At 42.1% G+C, this 23827-nt stretch overlaps 1 protein-coding gene across 12 annotated transcripts in view; it reads left to right on the top strand.

Annotated features, from left to right (window-relative positions):
- The window catches only part of ZMIZ1 (zinc finger MIZ-type containing 1), a 223939-nt gene that overhangs the window by 184433 nt on the left and 15679 nt on the right, over positions 1 to 23827 (top strand). For 7 of the 12 annotated variants that reach the window (XM_082267631.1, XM_082267635.1, XM_082267642.1 and 4 more), the window contains 10 exons: positions 484 to 771; positions 2644 to 2826; positions 4293 to 4370; positions 10007 to 10181; positions 15188 to 15374; positions 18586 to 18796; positions 20124 to 20229; positions 21129 to 21289; positions 21413 to 21480; positions 22030 to 22098. In XM_082267631.1, the coding sequence (XP_082123757.1) occupies positions 484 to 771; positions 2644 to 2826; positions 4293 to 4370; positions 10007 to 10181; positions 15188 to 15374; positions 18586 to 18796; positions 20124 to 20229; positions 21129 to 21289; positions 21413 to 21480; positions 22030 to 22098 (1526 nt within the window). The remainder of the gene's footprint in view (positions 1 to 483; positions 772 to 2643; positions 2827 to 4292; positions 4371 to 10006; positions 10182 to 15187; positions 15375 to 18585; positions 18797 to 20123; positions 20230 to 21128; positions 21290 to 21412; positions 21481 to 22029; positions 22099 to 23827) is intronic. The other 5 variants (XM_082267638.1, XM_082267636.1, XM_082267637.1 and 2 more) reach the window with 5 other exon arrangements.

The raw sequence follows: 23827 nt of genomic DNA, 5'->3' as shown, positions 1-23827 counted from the left end.
TAGTCCTGCTCCTGCGGAGGTAACATAACCCGAAGGTGGTGTATCACCGAGGACTACGTCTGTCGATGAGCTAAGAGAAAAGGATTTTACGGTAAGATTTTACAAAAATCCATTTTTATGAGTAACTTTCATTGGAAAAAGAAAATGGAAAAAAATGTATTCGGTTTAAGCTGAATCCTTTGATTGAATAATTCCTCTTATAGTAGAAACTATTCAAGTCAACTCCACTTTTTTTCTGAATAAAAAGACATACTCAAAGTAATCTATGAATGTATATTTCATGATGTTTGCACACTGCAGTGTTCCACACTTAGGGACTGCCAGTAATAGTTGACATCTGTAAATGTGTTGTTTGCTGTAAAAAAAATGCGACATCTCCTTGTTCTCCTCCCCTTTCATACCTCGATACCTTTCCTCCCTTGCTGCTTACCTCTGTCAGACATGCATGTCGCATTTTACTCTTTTCTCTTTCTTTTGTTGAAGGTGTGTTCCTCTTTCCAGATGGGTCCTGCCCAGGCCTACAACAGTCAGTTCATGAACCAGCCTGGCCCACGAGTGCCCTCTGCTATGTCAGGGAGTATGAACCCAGGTGGGATGGGTCCCAACATGGCACCTTCCAATATGAGTGGCCCACCAATGGGAATGAATCAACCTCGGCCTGGCATGAACCCTTTCAGTGCACATGGCCAAAGGATGCCTCAGCAAAGCTACCCTGGCCCCAGACCTCAGTCGTTGCCCATGCAGGGCATTAAAAGGCCGTACCCAGGAGAGGTGAGCAGTGAAGAGCCCCCTTTTTCTGTGTGTCATACTACTTTGTATAAATATTCATAATATCCAAAAGAAAATGTTTGAGAGCTGCAGGTTATCGGTTACACTGGTGCATTGGGTTTATAAAGGTTGTACAAGCTCACTGCCCATATCTTTTTCCAAAGGTCTGTTCCCCGTAAAAATGTTTATGTAATAGTTACTTGTTAAAGCCTAGCTCCAGGTTTGATTTGCTAGTCTTAACAAATTATTTGCTTCATGAACAGATGTGCTGTATAAACTTTCTGTAGTATCTGCAACATACAGTGTACATCACTGCATCTGGCCACGGGATTGAGACTATCCTTCCCTTTCCCACAACACTATTGAGTCAGGCAGAGCACTGCTCAGCTACCCAGAGTAATGTTTGTATTTTATGAATGAATAAAAGGCTTCCTCTGATTGGCTGAGGTGGAGAACATGAGTGACCACCTCCACCGCCAATCAGAGGAAGCCTTTTATTCATTCATAAATATACAAGGCCTCCTGTGAATGGCTGAGCAGTGATCAACTTGATTCGATTTTGTAGGAGTGGGATGGGAAGTCTCTGTCCCACTGTAGGAACGCAGCACTGTATACTGTATATAGCTGATGTTATACGGTATACAGTGCTCGCAGCAAGCACATATATCCATGAAGGAAATGGTTCATTTGGATCAACTTGGTCCAAACAAACTAAAGCTCAATCAAACCTGAAGTTGATTTTTAACTTGTTATATCGATGTTGACTGCAACCATGTGATCTCACCTGTCATGGCTGCCAGCTCTGATCCTGCCATCTATTGAGTTTCTACCTATCTTGGATGTTACACTCTCCAATCTTTTGCACTCTCCATAATATAAAATTCAGTAAGAATCTGTCAGTGAGGGTGTGACTTTCTTGTGATGGTTGTGACAGGTAACCAGACATGGGAATTCATGTGTCAAGAACTCACTATTCGAGTCTTCTAGAGATACTTGATTTAAAGTAGAACTATAGGCAAAACTTTTTTTTTTTACATTTTGAATAGATTATAACCCCTGTCAGATTTTTTTTTTTCCATTGCAGAGACAGGAAGTGAGAGGAAATCCCTACAAATAGGATATTCATTGGGGACCCCAAGGTCACCAGAACTAGTGTCTCCATTGAAAGATTTCCCTTCTATTACTTTTCTGGGGACAACCCAAAATCTGGGTTTTCCTTTACTTTCACTTTAAATGATAATGTTAAACAGGGCAAATAGAGAGGGTGAAACTCCCTAACGGGGGCACAGGCAGGCAATCTAATCCCTCTCCACTCTATTCACAACCAAAAAAAAAGTTTTGCCTTTTAGTTATACTTTAACTTGACAACACTCTTCTCCAAAACACAGACTCATCGGTTTTGAGTGGATTGGGTTTTTAACTGCTTAGCTCTTTAAAGTACACATAGATTAAGATGTAAGAGTCATATTCTAGGATGTCACTTGTGTTGTTTTCCAAAATTGCTTTATCTTGCAACTGCCTTGAGGGAATTTGGTGCTCCCATTAATTGTAGTGCCAAGGTCTGGGGTAACCTAAAGTTATGCTTTGCTCTCAAATTCATAATTTCTATAGATGTCTTTGTTGTTACTCTCATAGATTAGTGCAGCGTTTACACACTTGTGAAGGGGCCTTGATTGTTCTATACCGTGCTCAGGTTTTGACTATTTAAAATTAGACCGGGCTTCTTATAAAGTTTCACATTTGGTTGTATTTGTTTGTTTTTTCATTTATTTCGTATAGCCTACATTCTGAAAGTTTTAAAATATATTTTTCTATTGAGCAAGACATAGATTTTGTGAAATGTCTTTATAATTCAGTTGTATTTCTCATTTTCAGCCAAATTATGCCAGCCAGCAATATGGACCAAGCAGTCAATTTCCCAGTCAGCCTGGGCAGTACCCAAGCCCAAATCCTGCTAGACCCATGACATCTCCAAACTATCCAGGCCAGAGGATGACAACACAGCAGAGCACAGGGCAGTACCCACCCCCCAATGTTGGCATGGGGCAGTATTACAAGGTAACTAATGGTGTATGGAATGGCTCCTGGTTAACTATTGCATGACTGTTTGTAAGGAAGGCTATGATAGTACTAGATCTGATTTGTTTCTCATACTTAATTTTTCACATGCAGAATTCTTTTGTTATCTTTATCCAAAAACACATTAGTTGACATTTCGTTTTTTTTTCTTTTGAAATGCATGCAGTCAGTCCAGGCCTGTAGTGCTGCTAATACATCTGTGATAAAGCAGACTCTGAACTGACACATCCCCATCTGCTAAGCCCTGGCAGACCTGTCACTGCCTGACAAGTACGCTGGGCTGGGGGCACAGGCTTCTAAGTTGCATGCAGTGACAAGCTTTTGGGAGAAGGCTTTTTCTTGTCACTGTAGAGAATATGGAGAAAGACTGACAGATTGTTTTGATGGCAACCTGGCACCTTTCCTGGACTCAGATTTGTGATGAATTTATGTTTTATTCTTTCCATATGTCTGGCTTACAAACCTCAAAGAATCAGGGCAGTTTAAACTCCCAATAGTAAAATAGCAAACACATAAAAAAATTCACTCTATTTACAGGGTCTCTCTCAGACATTTGTTTCCACAACCATCCAGTCTTTTCATGTTTCACTTGATGGTACATACCTTTCCCATTAATGTGAGAATGATTCAGGGTTAGTGTACACAGAGGCCGTAGGTGCCCAGGTACACCTTTGTGTGTGCAGTGCAGACCAATCTGTGTATATGGAGTTCACACACTGACAGTGCCTGTGTACACTAATCTTCACAGCGTGAGAGGGTTCTGCTTGTAATAATTGAGGATTAGTGGTGTCAATGTCTGTACTCTGATTAATAGGGATCTCTCCTCCTCTTCACTCTGCCTAAGATCAGTCAGTTCTGGAATTTTTAATAAAGGAAATGTTCACATTCAGAAGAAATTATGAGCTTCTTACCTTAACTTTATAAATATATCAGTTTTTTGGCTATATAACTTTTAATGATGCTTTTGGATACAAGGCAGACAGAGATACTTAGGTTGTATGTTTTAACCCACTGCAGAGACCCCAAAGTTCTGCCTTACCTACAGGAAGAGGCAGCTTTGCTATAATATAACCTTTACCAATGAGAAAAATGTGTTGGGAGTTATGGAATGTTCTACCAAGCCATGGTGTATATTTATTTCCCCCTCCCAAATAAAATACACCTAACTGAATGTGAATGAAGACCTGTTCTAATGAGTTACAAATAATTTAACAAGTAGACAGCTGTTGTCTTGTGATCATGAAATAATCCCACGAGTGCATCTAGATGAATAGCTGTAGATGTAAATTAGACCGTGAAGCTTTATATCTAGTATTGGACAGGTCCCTTCTTAATAGTTCGTCTCATATCTCACTTTTCTAAGCTGCTGTTCATTCTAGTTTTTTTTTTTCCTCATTATTTTTGTACATTTTTTTAATTCATAATTATTATTATTTTTCTAATAGCAAGAGCAGTTTAATGGACAAAATAACAACTTTTCTGGGAGCGGCTACAGTAGCTATAGCCAAGGCAGTATGAACGGGGTGAGTGTGCCTTCATACCAAATCAATCATCCACTATTTTACCAGTTTGGGTGGAGGGTGATTTCTGTTTCTAAAACCTTCTGACGGAGAATGATCATTTTTGGCATATTGTTAGCATTACATATAACTGGACATTTCTCTATATTGTAAAGCAAATGATTGCAATACATTCTTATTATGTCAGCTAAAAGTCTGCTTAAAAGTCAGCTGTATTGGTGGTTGCTCTCTTTCTCTCTTCATGGAAAGTTCAGATTGGTTGTATTTATTAATCCTAATCTAGTTGCCGGCTGGACCTGTAACTCTGCTGATGCTCTTTTTTACTTTGCCCACCAGAGTGAAGTGAATCTTTGCTTTGCTCTTCGCCATCAGGGGCAAAGACAGGAATCCCTGTGTAAGCTCCAAAAGAGCCCACATGGGGCCTAAGGCGCTGGGCTAATCAGCAAGCACCAGCAATGTCACATGCTCCTCCATACCCCAAACTACTTGATATTTCTTCACTTCTAGGGGAAGAAAAGGTGAGAATATCCTGCTGAGACATTATGGAAAACCTGTTCTGTGGCCTTGCATGGGCAAAACATAATATATATATATATATATATATATATATATATATATATATATATACACTCACCAGCCACTTTATTGGGTTCACTTGTTCAATTGCTTGGTAACACCAATTGCGAATCAGCCAATCACATGGCAGCAACTCAATGCATTTAGGCAACTTGAAGTGGTAAAGACAACTCGCCGAAGTTCAAACCGAGCATCAGAATGAGGAAGAAAGGGGATTTAAGTGACTTTGAACGTGGCATGATTGTTGTTGCCAGACCGGCTGGTTTGAGTATTTCAAAAATTGCTGATCTACTGGGATTTTCATGCACAGCCATCTCTAGGGCTTACAGAGAATGGTGGGGAAAAAGGAAAAATATCTGGCGGCAGTTGTATGGACGAATATGCCTTGTTGATTTCAGAGGTCAGAGGAGAATGGGCAGACTGGTTTGAGATGATAGAAAGGGAACAGTAACTCAAGTAACCACTCGTTACAACCAAGGTATGCAGAATACCATCTCTAAAGGCACAACACATCAACTCTTGAAGCAGATGGGCTACAGCAGCAGAAGACCACTCCGGGTGCCACTCCTGTCAACTGGAAACAAGAAACTGAGGGTACAGTTCACACAGGTTCACTAAAATTGGACTATAGAAGATTGGAAAAACGTTGATGAATCTTGACTTCAGCTGCGACATTCGGATGGTAGGGTGAGAATTTGGCGTAAACAAACATGAAAGCATGGATCCATTCTGCCTTGTATCAACGGTTCAGGCTGCTGGTGGTGGTGTAATGGTGTGGGGGATATTTTCTTGACACATTTTGGGCCCCTTAGTACCAATTGAGAATCGTTTAAACACAACGGCCTACCTGAGTATTGTTGCTGACCATGTTCATCCCTTTATGACGACAGTGTACCCATCTTCTGATGGCTCCTTCCAGCAGGATAATGCACCATGTCACAAAGCTCAAATCATCTCACCACTGGTTTCTTAAACATGACAATGAGTTCACTGTACTCCAATGGCCTCCACAGTCACCAGATCTCAATCCAATAGACCACCTTTGGAATGTGGTGGAACGGGAGATTCAAATTATTCATGTGCAGCCGACAAATCTACATCAACTGCTTGATGCCATCAGGTCAATATGGACCAAAAGCTGGAAAGTTTCCAACACCTTGTTGAATCTATGCAACAAAGAATTAGGGCAGGTCTGCAGGCAAAAGGGGGCCCAAACCAGTACTTGCAAGGTGGACCTAATAAAATGGCTGGTGAATGTGTGTGTGCATGTGTGTGTGTATATATATATATATATATATCCATACACACAAACAAACTAATTTTATATGGAGCGAGCCTGTGAAGGAAGCACCAGAGCTTAGACTTCTATTTTTCTTCCAGATTCCAGCCAAACTGAATTTTCTGTGTTTTATTTTTATTTGTATTATGTTAAATCCCTGTTTTAATGCTTACTTCTGCTTCCTGCAGTCTGCTCACAAGCCATTTGTGGGTTCACATTATACCTTTGACATGTATGATAAAAGAATGTTTTTATGATTGTATGTATAAATGATAATAGAGCCTCGGCTCACACTGTGGCAGTATTATTCTTACTGCCTCACCTCATCAGAGTATCGGAGTATAAGTCCCAGTCACTTGACCACAATATGTACTATTTTCATTGTTTGAGGATTACAGTATGTAGCCAATTGATATTTCGTATAGATTTGGTTACTGCTTTAGTGTTTCCATGTACGTTTACTTGCATGCTTCCATTGTACTGGAAGTAGATTGAAATACAAATCAGTGTTTCTCAAACCTATCCTTAAAGTGTAGCTCTAGCAGAACTGGCTTTTCTAGTTTTACATTTAGTTTTAGCTTATGGAAAAGTTAGAACCTCCTTCAGATTTGTGTTGCTCTCTATGTGCCTGCTGGGGAATTCCCTCTCACTTTCTGTACTGGTGACCAACAGGGAAATGCAAAATGTAAAAGATGTCCCTATAGTAGGGGTGTTCATCCAATGGTGACACCTGTCAAAGATGGGACTTCCCCTCAGATCCTCAGTAATGACACAATGCACAGGCAATAATAAAACCTGACAGTGTTTCTATCTACCAACTACAGAAAAAACATTTTGGTTGGACTTTCAAATTTGTCACTCTAACTTTCTATGTTTTTGTGGATATCCTCACAGGTAGTTTAATCACATTTCCAGACACAGAATACCTCAGTCTGAGCATTTGGGAGGTTTCCTGTAAAGCAAACACTATTAGTGGGACTGGTTTGAGAAAAGTCTAAACAGTTTATTACTCCCTATTGCTAACTTCACTCTCCCTCCACTAGTCTGTTTAGCAGGACATTCAAAATTCAATATAGTCTAAAGACTTTAATGGACAGTAGGACTTATACGAATCCCAATTCCCTGTTACCTTCCTACTGTGTGCTTACACTGACGGCACTATAACAACAAACCATGTATTATCACTACAAGAACACAATATACAGCACAACAACAATAATAAACAATAGCAGCCACAGAACACAGTGGGGGGAATGTATTCTTATGAAGCACATTTTAATGTATGCAGAGACTGCCTTAGAGATTTTGAGGGGTCACTACTGATATTTATTCATGCCTGCTTCTTTTCCTCACACAATACCAACAAACCATCATCATTAGACATAGACTTGCATGCTCACAATCTTGTTATACTGTGTCAGACAAGTCTAGTGAACGACTGTTAAATTAAGTCAGTAAGATTTTCTTTTCTCAGAGGTCAGAATCACATGTTTGATGACTCAGATCAGTCACATCACAGCCCTCCCACATTTATATCAGTGTCCTTCCTATTCCATTCCCCTGCCACATCACAGCTTCCCCCTCTTAACACCACAGTTCCCCTTCTTTACATCAGAGTCCCTCCTTATGTCACAATCCTCCCCACCCTTAACATCACCGTCCCCCCCCCCCCTTTTACCCCATAGCCTCCCCACCCCTTTTACCCCACAGTCTCCCACTCCTTTTACCCCACAGTCCCCCCTCCTTTTACCCCACAGTCTCCCCCTCCTTTTACCCCCAGTCACCCCCTCCTTTTACCCCACAGTTTCCCCCCTTCTTTTACACCACAGTTTCCCCCCTTCTTTTACACCACAGTCTCTCCCCTCCTTTTACCCCACAGTCTCCCCCCTCCTTTTAGCCCACAGTCTCTCCCCTCCTTTTACCCCACAGTCTCCCCCTCCTTTTACCCCACAGTCTCTCCCCTCCTTTTAGCCCACAGTCTCTCCCCTCCTTTTAGCCCACAGTCTCTCCCCTCCTTTTAGCCCACAGTCTCCCCCCTCCTTTTAGCCCACAGTCTCCCCCCTCCTTTTAGCCCACAGTCTCCCCCCTCCTTTTAGCCCACAGTCTCCCCCCCTCCTTTTAGCCCACAGTCTCCCCCCTCCTTTTACCCCACAGTCTCCCCCCTCCTTTTACCCCACAGTCTCCCCCCTCCTTTTACCCCACAGTCTCCCCCCCTCCTTTTACCCCACAGTCTCCCCCCCTCCTTTTACCCCACAGTCTCCCCCCTCCTTTTACCCCACAGTTCCCCCCCTCCTTTTACCCCACAGTTTCCCCCCCCTCCTTTTACCCCTTAGTGTCCCCCTTTTTACCTCTTAGTGTCCCCCCCCTTTTTACCTCTTAGTGTCCCCCCCCCTTTTTACCTCTTAGTGTCCCCCCCCCTTTTTACCTCCTTCTTTTACCCCCCCTTTTTACCTCCTTCTTTTACCCCCTCCTTTTACCCCACAGTCTCCCCCCCTCCTTTTACCCCACAGTCTCCCCCCTTTTACCTCCTAGTCCCCCCCCTTTACCTCCTAGTCCCCCCCTTTTAACCTCCTAGTCCCCCCCTTTTAACCTCCTAGTCTCCCCCCTTTTACCTCCTAGTCCCCCCCCTTTTACCTCCTAGTTCCCCCCTTTTACCTCCTAGTTCCCCCCTTTTACCTCCTTGTTCCCCCCCTCCTTTTACCTCACAGGCCCCCTTTATGTCAGTTTCCCCTCACATTAGTGTTCCCTGCCCCCTTTTCCTTCCCAACTTTTCATTGCTGTGCCCTCAGCCCCTTCTTCAAAGCACTATTTTCACCCCACCTTCATAGCTGTGTTCTCCCCCACCCTTTCATAGCAATGTCTTCATCTCCCCCCTCCCCCTCCCTCATTTCTCAATTTCTACATTACACATAGTAAGTCTAAACAGAGGGCAGGAGCTAGCCTACTTTTCTTGTTAAGCTGATGATTAGTTGCTAGGACCCCCCAGCATTCTATCAACGAATTACCTGCTTGCTGCTCTTACCCTCCATCTAGATCTGTCGCCTCTCCCATCCTCTTCCCTGCAGCAAAGATGATAGCATGGTGACTTGGGGAAATGAACAGCAGCGAGATCTACAGGGCAGCCAGGCTAAGAAGAGTGAGGCTCCAACTGGCGCGACTACAGTGGCCCAGATGGGACTGTCACTCGGTACAGATTCAGACCTTGGTCCGCCATTTAGTGATGCCTGCTGTAGTGGGAAATATTAAAGAATGGATGTTGTGGTGGTGTCTAGTATTTGCATCAGAACACCGAGGAGTTTAGCTGTGCCCCTGTGGATATATACCCATGTGCAATGTCATCTGTTTCTGTACTTAAGCAGCACTTTACAAAAAAAACGAGGCATACACTTATGTTTTACTCATTGTTTTATTGTATTAGTGCCATAATAAACAGGACACAGTAGTGGGGTTGTTTCAGAGTATTCATATTATGGTAGGCCCTGGCCAGCAGGGCCATATGAAGCAGTTTGCTTTGTTACTTTGCTTAATGTGAAAACGGATACTTTTATTTATATCATAGCGTTAGATTTGACCCCCCCAAAAAAAGAAAAAAAAAAGTATAAATGTCAGATTCCAGCTTCTCTTTCTTATAAGTTTTAACTGGACAAAAGATTGCACTAAGTATTTACTAAAGCTGACCTTCTCGTGGAATCCGGGGGCCTAGTGAATGTAGGAAAAATTATGAGGGTGTCGAAGCTAATGCCATCATCAAAATTAATTTTCATTCATTTAATTTCTTTTGCAGCCCTCCAGACCAGGTCCTGTTGGAAATTACCCCCACTCACCTGTTCCGGGAAACCCCACACCACCTATGACACCTGGCAGCAGTATCCCTCCATACCTGTCACCCAGTCAAGATGTCAAGCCTCCGTTTCCTCCAGACATCAAGCCCAACATGAGTGCTCTACCTCCACCACCAAGTGAGTGTTTTGCGGATACATGCCATGCTCTAAAGATAATGGTTAAACACCTTTTTTCTCTGTCGTCCACTGAGGGACACAACTTGAGGATAATTAAATGACCTAGAGTTATACTGCCACCTGTAGAAGAAATGGACACAAAGTACATAGAAAACTGAAGCACAGCCCCTTTGAAACAATAACCCATCTCACATCACACCAGCCTAGTTACACTTCTTGTTCTTAGGAAAATGGATGTCTCCTCCTTATCTGCTCTATTTTTTACTGAATTGGAAGATTTCCTCCATATTGGAGATTTGGGAAGTTCCCACAGTTAGCCAATGAGCACAAGCTTTCCCAGTTCATTGTTAAACCAAAACCACCTTTTAACCTTGTATGCTGTGCTCTGACAGCCAGTCATGGTCGTCTTTCCAAACGTTGTTTAAAATTCCTGCCACTTCTCCTCTGAGGGCAGGACTTGATGACGGGCAGCACAATAGTGTGAGTGTTCCATCCTCTCTTCTTTCCCCCCTGAGTAGCTCTGCCTCAGACCGACTGGTAGCTAATACTTCCATGTAATACATACTCCAGCCATCGGGGTGCTGTCCATTGTGTTATTACATAGTCTGGTTAAAAAAAAAAAGACACGTCCGTTTAGTTCAACCAACAGCTGTAGTGGGGTATGTTGTGTTAAAAGAACACGCTCTGCTGTGTTATTTTTTAACATGGCAGCAAAAAAAGTCACGGCAGCCTCCGAAAGTGCTCTTTGCAGTTTTCTTTCTGACACAGCAGTCCCAGAGTGGTATGTTATTTAATGCTGCACATCAGGTTATAAAGGGTCACAAATGTGCATGTTCAGTGGTGGAGCATTGTGCCACAATTGTATGTGAACTACCGCAATAAGTTTTTTTTTTTTTTTTTTCTCCCTCTGCTCTCATGGACATAGTGGGTAATGAAAACACATCATGTGCTTATTGCGCTTCACCTACAGTGACAATGGGCAGTTCCCTCTGTTGGTTCATGTGTATTCCTTTGTAGTAGTATTTCTGCCGTATAAAATATAAAAAACCCGGGGAAATAGGAGGATGTTTAGGTATATAGGAAAGAATTTCCTTTAATAAAATATTTAGACTGGGATGGTAATTAAACCAGGAACCACAGGCAACCAAGAATACACTGAAAAAAGGGAGGAAATGGGGTAGAGAGGATATAGATCCTCTCAGGACGGTTGCAAAAACTAGGCTCACTATAATTAATGGTGCATAAATATATTTATTAGGTGATCTCAAACATATAAACAAAAGTAAACAAAAGTATCAAACCGCTGACAATTCAGTAAAGTATGATAATATATTTAGGGTGCATGTGTGCAGCTGTAGGGCTCCCACCCTTCTGTTAAAGTTAAATTAAATCCTCAGTTTTTTAAGAACTTTCAGCAACAGATTTAATCACTTACTGAGTAGGCAGCTTCTTCATCTTCTGTCCTTTCCAATGTTCCTGTTTAAACTATTGCCGTGACCACTGCCCCTTTCATGTTTTAGGGTGGTCCCATTCTCTTGCTGCATGCAGGCATTAGAATTGTGTCTTCCGGTGTCTTCCTACACTGTAAGCATCACTGCCGCATACCCTAGGAAGGCAAAGTACTCCCTGCATCACCCTCCTCTTCCCTTCTCTAAGCTAACAGACTGGCTCTAGACTGCATTGTCCACTGTTCACTCTTTCCCATAAAGACTGGAAATTCAGAGAATCAGCGCTGGGATAACAGAGGCTACCATAATTAAAAGGTTAAACTGCTTGTGCTGGGGTAAGATTGCTAAGGAATAAAACATCCACTGCCATCTTTCCCAGCAGAAGATAACACTGAGATGCCTTATCTTTCTGATGCTGTCAGGGATTCTCCAGAGGAACCATTGTCATATCCTGAGTTCCTCCATTCCTTAGTGTGGGAGATCCCACTAGCTGAATTGCAATCAAGTGCAGTCAGCAGTTTTTTTCGCCAAAATAGAACGAAGTCTGCTTCTTTTCTAATTGTGGCTGTGCATTCAAACTTAAAATGAGAAGATTGTGCTGTTCTTTCTCTTCCTCCGTGCCTTGGCTTGGTTAGATTAATGCTTAGGCTCAGCTCACACCTATGTGTGTGTGCAGGGCACGTTTGCTCGGGCATGGCAGAAAAAGTTGCATGTACCTTTTTCAAAACATTTTGATTATGCGATTTCCCTGCAGTTCTTACACCTGAAAATGCGCTGCATTTTTTACATGCGTACGGGTGCCATTTACACATTCGGCATTCTGTGGGACAAAAGTGAGCACACTTGCACATACATGGATGGAAAACAAAGCCTAGTGCTCATTCATTTCCAAGGTGCACCTGAAAAGGTAGGAATTCCTTTACAAAATGGAGCACAGCTTGTCAATGTATAAGAACATTGTAATGCATAGATATGTTTTTGGCAAAAGTAAATAAAGGTAAACTAACCTTTTAAAGGCTCTCAACGCCTTTGTAAGTCTTCAGAAATTATGGATGGAATGGATCAGCTATTACTTCCCTCAATTCCAGAGTTTTCTTGGCATCCGTCGACTTAAAGGATGCATATACACACATTCCTATCTTCCAGGTTCTCAGCAATTTCTCTGCTTTTCCATTGGTGACAGCCTCTGTCAGTTTGTGGCCTTTTATTACAGCCTTGCCTCAACCTGAGAAGTATTTACAAAGGATCTTGATTTAGTTCTGGGTCTTTTTCTTTTTAGAGGTGTTCCAGCTTTGGATACCCCCCAGACTAAAGACTTTCTGCTCCTCTGGAAATTATCAACACTGCAGAGTCAGGTTCGACCACTTCAATTGGTCTGTTGGTCTACTCTGCAAAAGTGGTTTCATTTGCTCAGTTCAGCTCAAGAATCTTGCAACTGCACATGCAACTGCACATGCAACTGCACATTCTCACTATATATATCTGTTCTGGACAAGATGGACCAGTTATTATGATGCCTCTGTCCCTGGCGTTATGGGAGAGCAGATTTCTTCCCCCCTTGCAGTGGAGGAATGTCATGGCGGATGCTAGTTTTCTGGGGTGGAAAGGAGTTTTGTTCCTTTGACTGTTCAGGGTTCTTGGTCTTCAGGATAATCAACGCTTCCAGTCAACGTCTGAGTTAATTTGTTTATTAGCGACTCTGTGCTGTCTACCAGATTGGCCAGATCTGTAATTAGAAGGCCTGATATTCCACCCTGTATCTCATTTGCTGGCTTTGATAGCTTGACTGTCAAAACCCAGGTTCTGAATCGTTTTCCCAGACTATGCTTAAAGCTCCTAAACCTGCTTTCTCACATAGGCTTATCATTGAACACTGAAGTCTTACTTTCACTGGTGTGAGCCTCTAGAGGTTTCCGCCACAAGCTTTTCATTGGAATAAGTTTTTATGTTTTTACAGTTGAGTGTTGAACAACCTTTGGTCCTTGGCACTCTCAAGGGTTAAGTGTCTGAACTGTGTTCTTTTTCAATGCCCTCCTAATATTCTTTTTTCTGATTCACCTCTGTTAGGCCTCCTTTCCAACTGTGGAATTTATATTTAGTATTATTGGTGACACAAAGCCCTCCTTTTGAACCTATCTGGTATATCTCCTAGGGGTTATCTGTTAGGTGGCCTTTCTTATGGCCATCATTTAGACTAGAAGGTTTTCAGTGTTTTAGCAAGGTGTTTTGAGAGAATAAACCTCCTTTTTACCGTCAGTGGTTTTTGCATTTCACCTTAATGAAGAGATTTTGCTAGGTTGTCTAATTATCCTCAGTGAACAATAGAGAAAATAATTGTTGTACTTCAATTTTTTTTTCTTGGAGTCCATTGAGGAACATGGCTTCCTCACCTCATTTGCTATCATTTTCGCTTGGGCTTCTTGACACACCTAAGCAGGTTATGATATTGGAGGTGTCATAGACTCAAGAAGGCTGACTATTTGTCTGTTTCTAGTGTCTATTTCTCCTGATGGGCAGCAATCTAACAGTAGGTTGCTTATTATCATCAAGCTGTGTCGCTCATTGGACTCCAAGAAAAGGATTTTATGGTGAGCACAAAATTCCTATTTTTATGTTTGTTTATGAAATTGGCAGTCAAATATAAGCAAATGATGTAAACCTAATTTCATATAGTGCTAATGTATAATGAATATGTGACAGATTTGAACGCGATCCCCACAACACTCCAAATTGATTTACTTTAGAAATATTTATGCCTTTAGTAAGGACAGACCTCAGCTCCCAAGTGATGTTATAAGTAGATTGTCTCGCCGGTTAGCAACACTGAGTCATTATATGCCCCAGAGCTGAGAACATTTCTGGGCTTCCTATCTGCTTTGTTTGTTTTAAGGCAATTTCTTTACTGCTTTCACTGCTAAAACACAGCTGATGCAGGACAGAAGCTTACTTGGCTCTCTGTGTAAGCTGCACTCTGCTAGAGCTGCTATTTTGCATCAAGTTTCAACTTACAGACAGAAAAATGTCTACAATTAACAGTCTATGACAGTCAGCTGATTAGAACACTGCTCCTCCACACACATGTTCACTATCTGAATCCAGGTAACTAACAATGGCTGTTTTAAACCTCTTGAGAGGCAGTTCCCTGAGGTCATTGTACCGCCTTGTATCCTTTAGTGGGCCTTCCATTAGCAACCCCTTTTGAAAAAGGTCTTGTAACCACAATGTCGCCTGTAGCAGGTGCAATAAGTCACATGAACAGTACTCAGCAATAGTGCTGTGACTTCTGTAAATATATGTTGAGCGAGTATGACCATGAACAGTGGGGCACATTGCGCATACACCTATCTTCAAGCTTTGTTCCTTTTATCTATTTGTGAGCACATGCTTCTTTTTATATAATGGTTTTACAAAGGTTTTATCTGTTTTCCAGTTGCCTCATATAGCATTAGTTTTGTAATATTTTGTTCTTGGGTTCCTAATGTTGCTGTATCAGGGACCCTTTAGGGGTCTCTGGTCCCATGAGCTTTGCTTACGCCTTTTTACATTGTCGCACTGCAGATGCAAAAGGGAAAGTTCACGCTTTCTCTCCTTCTTCGATCTCAGCCAGCCACACAGATGAACTTCGTCTAACGTTTCCTGTGCGGGATGGAGTAGTATTGGAGCCCTTCCGATTGGAACACAACCTTGCCGTCAGCAATCATGTGTTCCACTTACGACCGACCGTCCATCAGACCCTCATGTGGAGGTAAAGATATGTGTTTTAACTTACCCTAGCTGTGCTGTGCTTATTCATTGGATACCTATTTTAAACAGGATTTATGTTTTTTTAAAGAGAAATTATAATAATATAATTATAATATTATAATTAAGTTCAGTTAAATCTCTCTTGAATGTTTATAAGGTGAAATTTTGCTTGTATAAAATCCTTATTTGGCAAATGAATGCAGGGTGCTTCTGTACTACAGTGCATGCTGTCTGATAAGAAAGCCCAGCACTAGCTTTGCAGTTGTTTACTGTGTCTATATAACTGAGGAGGAAAATGGGTTTCTCTTCTGACTCATTCACCTGTGTGTTTGTGTAACCAGAGTTCCTTTAACAACCCCAAACTTTAATCCCTAGATCAGTGATGGCAAACCTTGGCACCCCAGATGTTTTGGAACTACACTTCCCATGATGCTCAACTACACTGCAAAGTGCATGAGCATCATGGGAAATGTAGTTCCAAAACATCTGGGGTGCCAAGGTTCGCCATCACTGCCCTAGATGAACTTTTGAGGTGCCCCAAGAAATTCACAAAATAAAATGTTATTTGTACACAATTTTAAAACCATATACAACCGTCACAAAAATATATAAAATATCCTGAATACATTTATCTGCATAGATATATTAATAACCTAACATTGTTTTGCTATTACAAAAAAACTTGCCCCAAAGAGGTGGGACAAACGGATTCTACAGAATACATGTTATGTTTCTACACCAACTAATTCCTCAACGCGTTTCGCAGGATCTACAACCTGCTTCCTCAGGAGGACATACAAAGAGGTCAACAGTTATCAGTATTATCTTATATATGAAAGTGAAAAAAGAAAAACACCAGCCCAAACAATAATGTTATACTTGTCAAATACCTCATGAAACACTTATATCGCACACATAATTGTAGATCACTTGTATAAACATAAATGTGTAATATATATATATACATACATGCATATTGACCTCTTTGTATATCCTCCTGGGAAAGCAGATTGTACATCCTGTAAAACATGTTAAGGAATTAGTTGATGGGGAAACATAACATGTATTAAGTAGAATCTGTTTGTCCCAGCTCTTAGGTCAAGGTTTTCTGTAATGGCAAAACTATGTTACCTTAATATTACCATGCCTGTACATTTATTCAGGATGTTTTATTTATTTTTGTGACGGCTGTGTGTATTTTTATAATTTTGTGCAAATAAAATTGTATGAGGGGTGTGTATTCTCCCATATTTTATTTGTCTTGTATCTTGTGACTTTCTTGGGGCACCTCAAAAGTCCAGCTAGGAATTACAGTTTGGGGTTTTTGGGCATTCTAATTGGATGTAGTGCCACCTATGTGTAACTTCCCAGACTTGCATCATTTTGTAATCTGAGATCCTGCTATTCAGGTCTGTATTTGCATCACTACAGTATATCTTCTATTGAAGCTATTAAAGTAGAACTATAGGCAAAGCATTATTTTTTTTTTGGATAGAGTAAGGGGGATTTATGACACCCAACAGTTTTTTGCCATCTGTGTCTTTTTAAGCAAAACTTAAACTGAGAGGAAATCCCTGAAAATTAAGAGAATCCCTTGTCACCAGAACTAGTGTCCCCATTGGAAGATTCCCCTTCTATTACATTTTTGGGGACAAACCATAATTTGGGATTTTCTTTTCCTTTCAATGATAATAGTAAACGGCACAAATAGAAAGGGTGAATCTCCCTAATGGGGGCACAGACAGCAATGAAAAACCTGACAGGTGTTCTATTCCATTTCCATTCTGTCCAAAATTAAAAAAAGGTTTTGCCTTTAATCTTTAAGAACAAGAATAACAATTGATGCCTACTGCTGGCTAAAGGGCAAAAAAAAGAAAAATGAATTTGTATAATTAAATGTTTATCTGCCTGAAGGAGTGTTTACTCCTTCCTAAACATAATAAAGAAAGAAAATATATAGAGTACCACTATGCATGCACTTTGAATTACTAGAAAAGGAGCAATTCCTAATTTTTAATGAAAAGCTTACTGACTGAAATTGTACCAGCTGACTGGAGAAAACCAAAAATGGTACCAATATTCAAGAAAGGGCCAAGATCTATACCTAGGAATTACAGACCAGTCAGCCTAACATCAACAGTATGTAAACTATTGAAAGGAATAATAAAGAACTATATCCAAAATTTGCTGATAAGTTGTTCATAAACGATATATAGATGAAATTAATCGATCTCAGTGTTTGCTAATGATACAAAACTAAGCAGGGCAATAACTTAAAAAGACATAGCAACTCTACAAGACCTAGTTTAAAATGGAGGGGTGGCTAAGATAAAAATATGAATGCATGTTCCATGTTTTCCATGTGCCAGTCCTAGCCCCTGTGTGGGCAGCCTAAGTGCCTCTGACATTAATGTATGTTTCAATGCTATATCTGCAATAAAAATGATTGAACCAGAAAATAAAAATATGAATGCAAGTTACTTGTTGGGGAGGAACCTCTGGGAAAATCGTGGATGGAAAATGGTCTGGGGATCCTAGTAGATGATCGCATGTAATGCCATGCTGCAGCAAGCGAGGCTGGCAGACTATTTGCATACATTTTAAAGGTTGTTTACTCAAGAGATAAAACTATAATTCTACCACTTTACAAAACTCTGGTTTGGCCACATCTCGAGTATGCCATCAAGGATGTACTGGAACTGGAGAGAGTCCACAGAAGGGCAACAAAGCTAATAAGGGAGCTGGGGGACTTAAGTTATGAGGAACAACTACAATACTATAAACTTATTCTTCCTGGAGAATAGACAATTAAGAGGGGATATGATCACAATATACAAATCTATAATTGATGACTAAATCAATAGAGGAAACTAATTAATCTTAGGTCTCTAAGATGACATGGGGCCACGCAATAAAGTTGGACAAGAAGCAGTTCAAACTGAGTAAGGGGTTATTTAGTGTAAGAGAGGTAAGAATGTGGAACTCCCTTCCACAGGTGGTGGTATTTTTGGGGAGTTTGGATAAATTCAACAAACTTTTAGATGCGTTTCCTAGCGAATGCTGTGTACAGAGACATTGAGAATGGTAGTGGTACACACACGCACACATTCTGGTTCAACTGGATGGCCCGGTGTCTTTATTCAACATTACCAACTATGTAATATGTATTTACATACATATTTTTTCATAAAATATTCTGCTATCCTAAACAGGTCTGACCTGGAACTGCAGTTTAAATGCTACCACCATGAAGATCGTCAGATGAACACCAACTGGCCAGCATCTGTACAAGTCAGTGTCAATGCCACACCTCTCACCATTGAGCGGGGTGACAACAAGACTTCCCACAAACCCCTACACCTCAAACATGTCTGCCAACCAGGCCGCAACACTATCCAGATTACTGTCACTGCCTGTTGCTGTGTAAGTGTTATCTGTCTAATCGAGACGTCTCCATACTCTACCAAATCTGTTGTGTACTAAATATTAAATGAACTAAAAGTACTATATATTATGGATATTTGACCGTGATGTGTTAAAATCTTCTTCTAAAGCAATCAACACTAGACTGGATATAAAGTGTCAATGGAATCCTCTTCTCTGAATCCCTATATGTAAATTTGTGAGGCAAAAACAATAACTGGTTATAATATAACAGTCTCCTGTCAGCATTATACACCATATATAACTAACTTGGGCATCTCATGTATGAGTCCATTTTTTTTTTCATTCAACCAGTAGAAAAAAACTGACCTGATTTCTCATTCGGGGACACAAGATGGGGGTGGATGGGGGAATATTCATCTTGTGTCTTTGTATTCTGATAACCATCAAAATACACTGCTCACTGCTGCAGTCTATAGCCTGCAGTGCTGATTGAGCAGCAAAAATACAACAGGGTGGTTGAACAGAAGTCAATCAGTGCCCATATCCAAATTCAGCCAGTCCTTGCTGAACCGACTGAATATTGATTCATGTATGGGCAGCTTAGAAGGGAAGTGCAGGAATCAAACAAAACAAACACACTCACCTAGATGGCTGCAGCATGGATCAGAGCCAGCTCTACACCGAGAACTAAGCGATCAAAGACTGCTGATCGCTCAGTTCTGAGGTCCGCTCTGAGCACAGAACGGTGACGGTCAGTGACCGCTCTGTGCTCCTCTCATCTGGAGCTAATTGGAGTGCCAGGCAGGAGGCAGAAGCAGCTAGTTCAGTCTTCCAGCAGCACACTGAGCAAACTGCCAGTCAGGCATCTGGGTGGATCCCACCAATATTGTCGGGACCCCTACAGAGCCTGGAGGGGCTCTGTAACATCAGCCGACCGCGGGCTTTTGCCCACTGTCAGATGAATCTGGTTCACAGGGAGTGCAAACTACACTACACTCATCACTCCTGTGACCCACAGGAGACGTATGACCAGAAGAGCTTTGGCTACTGGACCTTTTGTTTTTTAGTTTTATTAGATCATATTTTTAATTTTGCAGTTGCCACTTTGTTTTTCTTTATGCTTAAAAGTTTTTGTTATCACCTCATTAATATATTAAACATGCTTTTCCGTTTCTGCCTGAATTCCCCTAAATGTTCATGGCACGTAGCATTTTTTTTTTTGTCTGGGCCTTAGCTCCTGTTTAGGATTATATTGCCTTTTTAGATTTTCCAGATGTTATGCCATAACATTATACAGTAAAACAATTCAATTCAATCTTTTTATTGACGCAGACCATAATAAATGTTCCTTCTTTATCCACAGTCGCACTTGTTCGTGCTGCAGTTAGTTCATCGGCCTTCAGTACGGTCAGTACTGCAGGGTTTGCTAAAGAAGAGGCTTCTACCAGCAGAACATTGTATCACAAAAAGTAAGTTCTCTCTACTTGAATGCATCACAAGTGTGCATGATATGCTTCAAAAGTATGGTTTGTATCATCCCATTTGCCCTGGTCCTGCTTTTTTTAAAACCCAAGGGGCATTTTGTATTAAAATATCACACTGCAACTGTAGGCCAAGCATTTGGCTCGCAGTTGCAGCACAATCTTATTAATCTATGTCAAACTTTGCGAGTTAGAATTGCCCCATCCATAAACCAAAGCATTGCAGCTGCAACATGTGTATAGCCCTGCCCAGCTGTAGTTTTAAAATGTAGGTGTACGTAAAAATCACAGCACAGACTCCTGTTTTAATCAAACCCCTATGTAATCCAATCTTGGAGATCCTATGTTAACTCCTGTGTACAGACAGGAGAAAGAGAATCTGGGGGGTGGAGGAGCACAGCTCAAACCTCCCTCCTGACTTTCTCATCATCTCTACTTGGTTTGTGTTGGGGGAGGAGATTTGTGCTAGGAGGGGGAATTTAGGAGTGGGGGGGATTTGTGCTCGGAGGTAGGATTTTTGGGGAGGGAATTTGTGCTAGCAGGGGGGATTTTGAGGGGGGGGGGTTCAGGTTTACAACCTACAGACTACTGAATTCTGCTTCACAAACATGTTAGGGCTTGTCCGCACCATGTACAGTGCAGTAACGCGTGTGAAATCACGCACCGCCTGAAAATGGGCTGCCTTTTGCAGGAAGAAAGGTTGGGAAATCCTGGTCTACCATGACCTATAAAATTAAAAATTTTGTAGGAAAAACAGATCTTTGCCTCTGGTGACCAGTCAAAGTCATCCATATTGCATTGTAATCTTTAATGGGAGAGAACAAGATTGGATGCAGTGGGAAATGAGAAGAAGCTTTTCTTCTAACACCCAGTTTTTGTCTGTGCAGTAAAGAGAAATTTCAGCAGTGTGGCAGCATCATCTGGTAATGCAGCACTAAATGGAGAGGATGGAGTAGAGCAGACGGCAATTAAAGTCTCATTGAAATGTCCGATCACGTTCAGACGGATCCAGCTGCCTGCACGAGGACATGACTGCAAACATGTACAGGTCAGTGCATCAGACTAACCACCTGTTTCAAAATAGTGTTGTCCAGAACTATTGTGACAAATCAGCAATGTGCATTTTGCTTGTGCAGTATTGTATATAATGTTTTCCTCTTTGTGTGCACAGTGCTTTGATCTGGAATCCTATCTGCAGCTGAACTGTGAGCGAGGAACGTGGAGGTGTCCTGTATGCAAGTGAGTGTACAATCTGTGTGTTTTTATTGTCTTTGTATTTAAGTATATAAAGACCTACGAATATTTCCCAGTTGCAATGTGTAGCTTTTATCTGTTACATAACAGCTTTCGCAATATTTGTCCCCCTAATTTCCTGTGTATGTTATTTCACACCAAGTGATACGTCATTGTTCAGCCTTCGATCAGAAATCTTGCAATCCCAGCATGCACCAGTATCAACAACAGTCTGAGCTTGCTGTTTGGCAATAAATGGGCTATTGCCAGCTTGAATATTTAGATCTACCCAGAATGATGGTAATGTTCTGCTGCAGCAGTCATTGTAACGTGTACTTATAGGCTGTGACTCTTAAAGATGTGGACTTAATCAGTCATGTGTAATACATTTTCTATGCAGGCTAGACGCAATCCAAGCTGACATCCCTTCCATACCTTCCTGGATGTAAGAGCTGTAGAAATGTACATCATTGTCTAATTCTTAACAGCAGGTGCTTGAAATGTGGAAAATAGATATTTTGTTGTTTTTTTACACTAGTGTTTATTTTCTTTCAGTAAAACAGCCCTATTAGAAGGTCTGGAGGTAGATCAGTATATGTGGGGCATCCTGAATGCAATACAGAAGTAAGTGCTTCCATCTTCTTGTTTGCTGTGTAATTATTCTTTCTTGTTTTTGGAGTCAAATTCAATAGTTTTATAGATCAATTTAAAAAATTGATAATTTGGAGCTAATGCATGAAATTCCAGAGTGGCAACTAAAATCAATAATCTAATCGTCCATATAAATTCAAAGTTTCATGTAGCTTGGTTCTCAAAGAGGAAAGAAAACAGATGAACAAGTTCACTGTTCAGGGCCGCCCTTCAAGGGTGGGTGGGGGGTAGAAGCGGCTTCCCAAATATATATAGAAGAAAAAGAGAAAAAAGGCGCCTCCGAGTATTGACTGTATGGTTTTCCTTTTTCGTTCATTGACAGACGCAGCTCCAGAATCTTCTTGACCATTTGGTTATGCTGCCCCCTACAGGAGTAGGACACTAGGCAGGAAAAAGCTTTAACACGCCTATTGGGCAGTCTCAGGGGGTATACTGCCACTTCCTGCTATAGGGATTCAGTTTTTTTCTGTCTAGTCAGGAGCAAGGACCTAGTTCCTTGCTGGGATCTCTGGTCTTAGCTTTTTTCCTCTTTTATTATTTCCTGTGAGAACTACAATCAACTGCTGGACTGGGTGATGGACTGGATAAATTATGGTCTCCCCAGTACAGCCAGCGAGCACGACCTGACCTCAGCTCCACGCTAGGTCATCCGCGACATTGCCCCACTGGACGGGGGCTGGCCGGCGAGTTAAACGTCTTGCGAGGACGCACATGACCTAGTCACAGCGTGCCTCTGGCCCACAGCACCCCCTTTCCGAAGCTGCAGTGTTCTGCCTGGGGTGTTGTCCACCTAGTTCCACGGTATGGTAAGTAGTGTCCCCCCTCTCCCCCTTGTGCCCTTGTGGGTTTTGGGGTGGACGTGGGCCCCTCCCTGGGACGGTGCAACCCCCAGTTTCACTCCTTCTCCCCAGCCTCTCTAGGGTCACCGTGGGTCTTCTGTACCCCTTCACCCCGCCCCACTCCCTGGAGATTCTGAGCTGGCCTTTGCCATATGCTCTGAAGGCTGGCTTCCTTTGGGGCTGCTGCTGACCTGTTTCTCCGGGCGCACACCAGGCATTAAAACAGGGTCTTTTGTCACCCTGGGGAGTTAGTGACCTGGGCAGGGGGGGTCCTAAGGGCTTCCAGCTGTTGTGTTGGGCAGGGGGAACGAAAGGTTTCACAGCAACTGGTCTGTGCTGCACGTGGCCGGAACCGGACGAAAATTTAGGCCACCGCTTTGCGGCCTATCGGCCTGAAGTTATTTGCAGAGGCCCCAGTGAGGGTGGTTGGAGCCACCATCCTCCGATTGTGGCTTCCCTTTGGGGGGGGGGGGGGGGGCGCTCTGGGGGTGGCCACCTTTGGCCACCATTTTGCGTAGGGCACCACCCCCTCCCTTTAGCGTTGTGGACCCTCTGGGTACCTTGCCTGCACATCTGCAGCATTAGGGGCGCCGCCCTTTAAGGGGGCCTTTTATTTAAATGTGGGCCCCCCATAGTGGGGCTCAGGGGGCAACCCCCTTTTTTTTTTGCGGGGTCCAGTAGGTGGTCCGTTCGTGGGCCCTGGATCGACGTCCCCTTGCAGGATCGCAATCGGCGACCCTCACCTGCCTGTTTTGTGTCTATGCAACAATCCTGATTATGTTTCAGGGTGAGCTTAGTATGTTGCGACCCTACTGGGTCTGAATCCATGCACTTCGTGTGCTCTGATAGTGAGAATGTTTTCT

Source organism: Pelophylax lessonae, assembly GCF_965119305.1.
Source record: "Pelophylax lessonae genome assembly, chromosome: 9".
Taxonomy (NCBI): Eukaryota; Metazoa; Chordata; class Amphibia; order Anura; family Ranidae; genus Pelophylax; species Pelophylax lessonae.
The sequence above is the reverse complement of the archived record's forward strand: the minus strand, read 5'-3'. Positions and strand labels throughout refer to the sequence as shown.